The 10,464-nt window shown below is 35.7% G+C and overlaps 1 protein-coding gene across 3 annotated transcripts in view; it reads left to right on the forward strand.

Moving 5' to 3' along the window:
* The window catches only part of LOC150078920 (septin-7-like), a 510,661-nt gene extending 506,699 nt beyond the window's left edge, over window positions 1–3,962 (forward strand). For all 3 annotated transcript variants that reach the window (XM_090382840.1, XM_090382838.1, XM_090382839.1), the window contains one exon: window positions 3,015–3,962. In XM_090382840.1, coding sequence (XP_090238966.1) covers window positions 3,015–3,066 — 52 coding nt within the window. In that variant the 3' untranslated portion in view covers window positions 3,067–3,962. The remainder of the gene's footprint in view (window positions 1–3,014) is intronic.
* Window positions 3,963–10,464: the final 6,502 nt, after the last annotated feature.

Below are 10,464 nucleotides of genomic sequence, written 5' to 3' on the forward strand. Positions count from 1 at the left end.
TATACCATATGAGTTTTTTTTTTTTTTTTTTTAAGTTAGTTTATTTACCCTGTTGACTAAATGTACTATACAGTTAGGTAACAATTCATGAACCTTCCCAGAACCCATCATCAGGCCATACTTGGCTATACTAAAAGACAGATAAACAAATTGTAACAGTTAATTATTAATGTGTTAATACAAAATCCAATTATCTATAAATAGTAAATTTTTATTATATTATAAATAGTAAATTAAAATTATATAGGTAATTTGTACAATTACCTATATTCTTGATGATTCCTTTCTACTTCTGATTCTCTCTCTCTCAGGGTAACTCGGGAATTTTTTTTTTGGCTGGTGCAGCATAAGCCTCTGGCTTCCTTGCACCATATGGCTAATAATAATAATAATACTTCTAGTGTTTTATATATATAAATGAAATAATTGTCACCTAGATTTTTTTTTTTTTTTTTTTTTGGCTGATGCTGCATAAGCTTGCTTTCTTGCATCATATGCCTCTACTAATGCTAATGCTAGATCCATGGGACAGAGGAATTGTACAAATTTTACAAGATAAGATTAAAAATATAAATTTGAAAACAAAGGCAGCCAACCTTTCCTGGATATCCTGCTTACCAGAAAACCCATAAAGATACAAGTGGATGTCTACAAAAAATCCAGCAGATACAGGCATCGTCCTGAATTATAAATCATGCCATCCTCACTCTACAAAAATCAGAGTACTGAACTCCTCTATTTTAAGAGCCTGCTAAATTTGCAAAGGGGAAACTTCCAACAAGAATTAAAAGCAATAACCAAACTTGCCTTAAATAATGAATTCCCTCTCCATATCATAAAGAAAACAATAGGGAATAGCATCAAGGCCTACAACAACAACTGGAACAAAGATTTGCTAAAAGACTATACATACCTAGCATCAGCAAAAGGCAGCTTAAGAAGCAAGGAAATATGGAATCAGTGTTTTTCAAAGGATCATCTTCTGTGAAACAGATATTACAACATCTGGCCAACAATCCTAAAGAACCGATTTATAAAACAAATTTCAGCTGTGAAGATACCTGCATAGGTACCACTACAGCTCCAATCTACAGATGCCTGAGTTCCAGACTAAAAGAACACAAAAAGGACATCCAATGTGGGAGAATAAATAAATCTAACATTGCCTTCTATGCATTCCAGTTGTGGAGAAGTTTGGCAATTTAGCAGCACTGTAGTCCTTTCAAGCAACCAACTGTGCTGCAATAGAAGAAAATTTAAAGAATTATGTATAAAAATATTTGGGGCCAATTCTAAAAACAGAAAAAAAAACATGGTATAGAATTCACTCAACAATATTTTAACATCTTTAAATTAAAGGGAGAATAGGAAAATAAAATAAAATTAACCAATAAATTAAAAATTTATGAAATCCTGGCTATTAAAATATTTCAGTTTAATAATTTTTTCTTTATTGAATGCTAGATACTGTTTGACATCTCCAGTGCATTCTGAATTTCTCATTTCTGTATGAGAAATTCGAAATGCAAACTTGCAATGATACAAAAAATATGCGATTTCCCAAAATGAAGTTTTCCACGTGATTTCTTTCCACCATCCGATTTTGATCTTACATCAGCAGAAGACAACTTGTTCAAACACTCACTCTTTCAGTTATTGATGTGTTTCAATCTTATCTTTAATTTTAACACACGCTTTGTACCTTTTTTGAGGTATGTTTTCAGTTAGTTCAACTTTTAAGTCATTCTCACTATTCAACCTTTTTTACAACATTTACAACCTTTTTTTTTTAATAAATTCTTACTTATTTTTAAACAAAAATAACTAAGAATCTGTCCGCCTTGTATCTTCTTTCTGAGTTATTATCTGAACAGATTTGATCTTTTATGGATATAACCTTAACACTTGCCTCATTAGTTAAACCATCCTTTGCATTATATCTAGGCATTGGGCAACATCCCAGGTGTGCAATTGTCTAAACTAGATATTGAAGCAATTTCTTGAGTAGATTGGGATATTTCCTCAGATATCTCACAACAGGTTGTTGGCCTACTACTTTTGGGAATATAAGGTACACTTTCTGTCATTTCAAATTTTTTTCACAAGGACAATGAGTGCTTTACTGGAGCTGGACCAGAACTTTTCTTATCTTTCTCTCTCTTTGTATGAGCTATAATGCATTTCAGAGTACCAGAACCATTTTATTAACAACTGATAAGGGTAACATATCTTCTCCCCCTGCCATTAGAGGCATTCCAGAGCAATTACATAACAAACAAAGCATTCATCCTAGTCCAGGGACATCCAACCTCCTTTGGATAGGGGCCAAAACAAAATGCTGACAGCTGCATGAGTTGTCATGGCAAGTGAGTTGCAGGCCACAAGATCAGTTCCTTACCACTAATTATGCATTTTTTAAGTAAAATTTAATTTCTGTTATCTACATTCGCATTTACTTTTTTTTATTTTTTATTTAATAATTAAATACAAAAATCCACCATTATCACGTAATACTAATAACTATTATTGTACGGTTATAATAATATTGCTAAATTCTGAGGAATATAAAACATGGGAAAGCAATATCGAAAAATCAAATTCTACATATTTTGTGACACACTAGTTTTAAAGTTGGAAGATGTATGATGTCTGAAGGTTGCCTACATAGCCAAGGGCATACCAATATGAAGGAGTGAGCCACCCATAGGCTGGATGCACCTGATCCATTCTAACACCAAGGTTGTTGTATGTGTATTGCAAATTATTACATGATAATTAAGTGATATTAATAGAAAAATTTTAATTCATCATGAGAAGTTATTTTGTGCTCCTCCTGTTTTATATACTGTAGTGCTTTTAATTTGTTGTTTGCCTGTTGTTGACAGCAAATTAAAAAGAACAGTGTGTGAATAATTTTCATCAAATTTTGGTCTCTTCCTTAAGAGCAGCTTCGTGCCTTCCAAATAATAGCTTTTGATATTTAAATCAAATTAATCCAGTTTTTCTATTTGCAGCCAGCTGGATGGAAAGGAAAAGAAAAAAGAAAAAAAGAAAGGTCTCTTCTAACCTTTGTATGTATGTAGTTCATGCATGATTTAATGGCATTTTGTGGCTAGTTACTCTCAGCAGCAGCAAGTCTGTCTTCCAACCCAATATACCAACTTCTTGATAGCATGCATGACTAGACTGCCTGAAAAGTGAAGTTTTGTTCAAGTGGCCTGAGGTTGATGTGCATCTAATACTGATAAAGTAGCTCTGAGAGAACTTTGCTACCTCATCAGATGACCATCTCATTAGTCCCATCTTCCTTAATCATTGACTGTGTTATTTTAACTTATAGGACTTAGCAGGTGTTTAGCCTGCTCTCTTAATAGTCAGAGGTGGTGCTTCACGTGTTCCTCTTTGTTTGTATGCTAATAATAATAATAATAGATGTAAATAATGCTGAAATGAAGTAAATTTCTTTTGAAATGACTTCATTTTATTTCTCTCTTAATGGCACATTTTTTAATGTGTCATAAAAGCTTTCTGTGCTTTTATTTGCATGTTATGCTTATGGCTATGAAACAGGATGAGAAAATAAATAAATGAGGCTTGGTTGTATAAAAGTGGCATACACATAAAAAGCTGAAAGCGTTTCACTAACCCCGTGTATAGAACTCTAAAGGTAAACTAAATTTTGAATTCATAGAATTAATAAAATTTTCCAAGTTCTTTGTAGATAAGAAAGGAGAAGAAAGGATGACATGTGCAAACCTATTGAGCATATTTTGATAACTGTTTATTTCAGCTAGTTAAAGATATGAACAAAATTATTTAAAGTGCCGTTTTACCAGTGTCATTTGAATTTTATTCCCAAGCAATCTGAATAGGCAGCATATTAATTTAATTATTTGTGTGATCTATTTATTAGAATTATTATTATAAAATAGGAACATTTTGTTCTTATCAGTTTGTGGTCTACCATGTGCGTTTTCTTAAAATTTAATCTTAAATAAATTAAGGAAGCATTCAAGTTGGATGCAATTGCATTTATGTAAAGTTATGTTTAATATCCAGATATTTTAATTATTTTTATTTCTGTCACGTTACTTTTCTTGATCTGTGTTAGTAATGTTTGTTCATTAAGAACTTCAAAAATTTTCTGTATATGTGTAAGTATTGTATGTCTTTGTTGTACTATGTTGCACTAGATAATGACATGAGCCAAGAACAAATTCCATGAATGGCTGTTTTCAGTAACAAATATTGTTTTGTGAATTCTTTTGCACCATTTCTATATATAAAGTTATAGAAAACTACAAGAAAAAAAAGTGTGCACATAAGTGATTTTGTATAATATAAATTAAAGTAATATTGTATTTGTGTACAATCATGTTCTTAAGAGTTTTGTATTGTTTGTAAAAATAAGGTAGATGAGAATAAAAATACTAAATTACAATGCATTTCTTTAAAAATTGGAGTTTACAGAGGTGTAGCTTTATCATTTTCAGTAATGAATACAAATTGTACTCAAACTGTGGTGACATTTGACAGATACATAAAATAAATATAATTATCTTTTTGGTTTTTGTGAGTTATCATTTCAATGACAACCCTTGTGCTTTCTTATTTTCTGTTTGCAGAATGTCCCCCCACCCATCATTGACATTTTGTTTCCGGAATGCTAATTACACTGAGGGGAAAGAAATCATGGGATACCTACCTAGTAACGGGTAGACCCATCTTTCGCCCAGATAAAGGCAGTCACATGGTGAGGCATCGAGTCCACTAGTTCACAAAAGCATTCCACAGGTATTTCCATCCATGCTTGCTGCACTGCTGTCCGTAATACCATCGCATTCTTGGGCAGAGGATCCAAAGTTCGAACAGAACTTTCCACAACATCCCAAAGATGCTCCACAGGGTTCATGTCCAGTGAATGAGGAGGCCATTCCATGGTGGTAAAATCTGCGGAAGGCTCTTAGAACCATGTTCTAGTCACCACGGCTCTGTAGGGAGACACATTGTCCTGGTGGAAGAGTCCATTGCCCTGTGGGTGCATAATGACCATGAAGGGATGCAGATGGTCGGCAAGGGTGGACACATAACCTAGACCATTCAGAGATACATCTAGATGTACCAGAGGTCCCAATGTGTGCAGTTGAACATGCTCTAGACCATTGCTGACCATCCACCTGCCTGAACAGTTCCTTGTTGACATGGGTGCATAGCTTCATGCATTTTCTGCCAGATATGCACCCTCCTGTCCTCTTGAAATAACTGGAAATGGCACTCATCAGACCAGGAGATCCATCTGCAATCATCCATGGTCCAGTGCCAATGTTCTTTCACCCAGTTGAGGCACAGAGTCCTGTGTCATGGTGTTAGCAATGGGACTCTGGTGGGTCAGCGGCTCCCAAAACCTATTGCTGCTAATGATCGCCTGATGGTCTTGGTGGAGATGTTTCTGGCACCTCCCTTGTTGAAGTTGGCGGTGATCTGTGCCACAGTCACTCTCGGGTTGGCTGAAACAATGTGAGACAGATGTCAATGGCCACATCCATCCACTACCTTTCTCCGGTTATCGAATTGTAACAGAGTGCTTAATGATTTTGTAATAACCGAGAAAAAAGTGGAGGAGAAATTGATGAAGTTAAACGTACAAAAGGCACCTGAGGTGGATGGGATCTATCCAGTTACATTAAAGGAGGCGGCAAAGCAACTGAGCAAACCCTTAGCCATAATTATGAGAGCATCCTTGGACTCAGGGGAGGTCCCCATGGACTGGAGATGTGCAAATGTATCCCCAGTTCACAAAGGGGGGATTGAAGGGTGACACGAGTAATTACAGACCAGTTAGTTTAACTTCTGTTCCGGGTAAAATAATGGAGTCACTGGTTAAAGAAGATCATCTAGACAAGACTGCAGCAATAATTCAGACACAGCATGATTTTGTTAAGAGAAAGTCTTGTCTGGCAAATTTGATAGGATATTATGATGTGGTTACAAAGGAACTGGATGCAAAAAATAATTTTGATATCATATATTTGGATTTCAGGAAAGCTTTTGACACTGTTGCGCATGGAAGACTATTGTACAAATTGGAGCAGAATGGCATTAAGGGTAAGTTGCTACAATGGATAAAAGGATGGTTGAGTGGGAGAAGACAGAGGGTGGTAATCAGTGGGTGCTGCTCTTCGTGGACTAATGTTATTAGTGGAGTCCCACAGGGTTCGGTGTTGAGTCCACTACTGTTTTGTATATTTATCAATGATAAAGGTATATTACGCTTAGTTTTGAAGTTTGCAGATGATACAAAGGTTGGTAGGGTTGTTAATGACAGTAATGGCAGTGTGCTACTGCAACAAGATCTAGAAAATTTGGGCAGGAGGGCTAAGAAGTGGCAACTGAAGTTTAACCTTGACAAATGAAAAGTACTGCATATGGGTAGAAGTAACCCCAGAGAAACGTACCAACTGTGTGGTACTACACTTAAGGTGGTAGAAAATGAAAAAGACCTGGGAGTAATTGTGCAGTCAGATATGAAATTTTCTGAGCAGTGCAGACAGACTGCTAGGGCAGGTCATGGGGTTTTGTCAATGATATATAGGAATTTTGCTAGCAGGGAAAAGGAGGTGATTGTCCCTCTGTATAAGGCAATGGTAAGGCCACACATTGAGTACTGTGTACTGTGTACAGGTCTGGAGGCCTCATTTTAGGAAGGATGTAGATTTGCTTGAGCATGTACAGAGAAGGGCAACAAGATTGGTGAAGGGATCCTCTTACAAAGAGAGGCTTAAGTTCTGCAAACTGCAGTGTCTGGAGATTAGACACCAGCACGGTGATCTGATTGAGGTGTATAAGGCCTTGAATGGGTTGAGCATGCTGAATTCTGATGGGATCCTTCCACTTGTTCAAATTACAAACCTAAGGGGGCATAAATTCAAATTAAGAAAAGACAGATGTAGAATAGATGTGTGGAAATTTGCCTTTAGCCAGCGGGTGGTTAATTGCTGGAACAAACTTCCATCTGTCGTCGTGGAAGTTGATAGGTTAAATAAATTTAAGGAGGAACTGGACAAGCATTTGGAGGGAATGGTGTGATTTTTTTTTTTTTTTTTTTTGGCTGATGCTGCATAAGCTCATACACTTGCTTTCTTGCATCACATGCCACTACTACTACACAACACTGTATTGTAAAGTATAATAAGGCAATTTTAACTAAATAAGCATTACACTTTTATAAGCCAAACATTTTGGAATTCTTTGCAAAAAAAAAAAACATTACAAATGTGTTCATGGAAAACATGATGTTAACTGAAAACATATTGTCAAAATTGGAGTTATGCTTATAACTATAATAATAATTTCTGAATTTGATTGTAAAAAAAATGCTCAGCTGCAATAAGCACTGTTTGGCAATTTAAGTTATATTAATTAAAATATGTTAGCAGTAAAACAAATTCAAGTTAATTGGAAAGTTGGACTTGCTTTTGTATATAAACGTCAAGTAGGAAAACTCAAACGTAAAGTATTTTTCTTTTCTTTAAACAAAAGGAAATAATTTTCTTCTCTCTGTTCAGAAATTGCATAAACACTTGCAAATAAAGACTTATAATAAAATATTGCATATCTGGAGTAAGTGAGGCCTGTTTCTCCCCTCTCGTTCAAAACACACAAACACCATAGGATATCTGTAGTATACAAAAACTATACAGTGATGCCTCATGACTTTGATAGTTGCAGTATAAAATTAAACCCAATTTGTCAATCATGTATAATGAATGAACACTGGGCTGGCAAACCACTGAAGCTGCCAGTCTGGTTGAGTTCAGTAACCTGAAACTTACTCAAAACTATCAGGGCATTATTTCAGATGAAATTTGAAATAAACTGGACTGTAGCCAACAGTTTGTTTGGAGCATAGTTTCAGAAGTTAGCATTAGTAGAGGCACATGATGGAAGGTAGCAAGCTTATACAGCATCAGCCACAAAAAAAAAAAAAAAAAAAAAAACCTTCCCATTTCACTGATCCATTCATTCCAAATGTTTGTCTAGTTCTGCCTTGAATTTATTTAAGCTATCAACTTCCACAACAACAGATGAAAGTTGTTCCAGCAATCAACTACCCGCTGGCTAAAGGCAAACTTCCATTCTACATCGGCACCTCTGTAGCCAGGTGGGAAGGAGCAGCAATGCGTAGCAGAAGCTTCTTGATTAGACCGGGGTTCGAGCCACCCCAGTCACCACCAAATACGGAGGATGCAGAAAGGTCAGGGAATGACCTTTCTGCATCCTCCATATTTGGTGGTGACAGGCTCAATATGGCCCCGGAGCAATATGGCCTTAGTTGCTAATGCTCCTAAAAACCAAATAACTAACTAACTAACCATTCTACATCTGTCTTTCCTCAGTTTGAATCTATGCCCACTCAGGTATATAATCTGAACAAGAGGAAGAATCCCATCAGAATTCAGCCTGCTCAATCCATTCAAGGCTTTATACACCTCAATCAGATTGCCTCGCAGGTGCCTAGTCTCCAGAAGCTGCAATTTGCAGAACTTAAGCCTTTCTAGCAACTCTACATCCTTCCTAAAATGAGGCTTCCAGACCTGTACGCAGTACTCAAGGTGTGGCCTGACTGCCTTATACAAAGGGATAATCACCTCCTTATCCCTGCTCACAAAATTCCTGTATATCATTGACAAGATCCTTTGACCTACTTTGGCAGCCTGTCTGCACTGCCCAGAAAACTTCATATCTGACTGCACAATTACCCCCAGGTCTCTTTCATTCTCCACTACCATAAGTGTAACACCACCCAGTTAGTACATTTCTTTGGGGTTACTGCTACCCATATGCAGTACTTTACATTTGTCAATGTTAAACTTCAGTTGCCACTTCTCTGCCCAGCTTTTCCAGATCCTGTTGCATCAGCATTCTGTTATTATTGTTATTAACAACCCTGCCAATCTTTGTATCAAAATAGTTTATGAGGTTGGGAATAAAATAAACCATATTAATTCTTTCAAGAATTAAGTTTCAAATACAGCAGAAAGTGATATGCCCTTTAGAGAATTTACAGAAACTGTGAAAGTTAAATAAGCAGACTCAACCGAAAACATCTCAGATTAGAAATCACATGTAAATGGCACAGCATGGGAGCATATGCAAAGGAAGTGCAACAAAAAGAAACATTTTTGGTGACCATGTGTTTCAAGTGACTATGGCCATCTTACGAAATACTGTAAGTCAACCCATATCTGAGATCATTGTGCAAATAACAGCATACTTTTGGAGACTGTCCAAGTTAAGGATGCCTCAGTTACCAGTTAGTAATAATTGTAAAAACAAGAAATGGAGCTTTATCTGGCAATAGGAAAATTATCATCCCCATGTTGGCAGACCACAAAAATACATCCACGAGTTGAAATTTAAGACCCTACCACATCCTGATATTGCAATCTTATTATTTTAACATGCTATAGATATTCTGTTGCCTATGAGGAGATATGAATATGCATAGCTCCCAACTCCATATTTATAGCAATGTCTTCTTTACTAATTTGACCTCTTCTCTGTCTTGCTGTTGTAATATAGCTGGTTACAAAGAGTTTCTCTGTCCTTTAGTAAAAACTCACTTTTTCTCTATCTTTTTTTCCTATTAACAAAAGAATAATGAAACTACAATAAAATTGGATTTTTTTTTTTAAATTGTGAATTTCTGCGTATTTTCATTAATGAATTGGCATTTTATATGCACTGTGGTATTCTGCGTTATAAAATAAAATGCAGGATAACAGTACTGTTCTCTGTTATATGCAATCATTTCGTGTTTCATGGTATAAAATTTCAGAAGACATATTTTCAACGTATTGCAAAATATGAAAAAAGTAACATGTTTGTGTTGTGTACTGCTATATGCACATGTGATTCAAGTGGCAGAAAACCACTTCAAATTGAATCATCAGACATTTGCAAGCAAATAAGCGTAAGACTAATGTGCAATGCATAAGCAATTCATAGTGAAAATGTCTCATACTTGCCAAATGATATTAATTAAAATATTTGCATCTTTTGGCATAGAATTTCTTCTGCATTGTGATGATCATGCAGTTGAATTGTTCAGAAATATATTTCCTGATAATGAAACAGCAAAAAATTATAATTGTGGAAGAACAAAAATCGTTTATAACAAGCAGTGTTACTGAAATTGGACAGATATGGAAAGAAGTAATGATGTCTCTGAAAAAATGAGCCATTTTCAATTGCCAAACAGGGGAGTAAGCAAAATGATTTCAAACTATATACTGTTGTGGTAACCTTTTGTAATAAAAAAATCATCAAATTGAATCATTATTATTAGCCAACTGGTGCAAGGAAGCCTGAGCTTCCTTGCACCAATATGCTGCACTAGCCAAAAAAATAAAAAATTACTGGATTAACCTGAGATAGAACAAGGGTCAGAAGTAGAAAGGAATC

This window comes from Mastigoproctus giganteus, chromosome 10 (assembly GCF_048544385.1).
Source record: "Mastigoproctus giganteus isolate SK-2022 chromosome 10, ASM4854438v1, whole genome shotgun sequence".
NCBI classification, from domain to species: Eukaryota; Metazoa; Arthropoda; class Arachnida; order Uropygi; family Thelyphonidae; genus Mastigoproctus; species Mastigoproctus giganteus.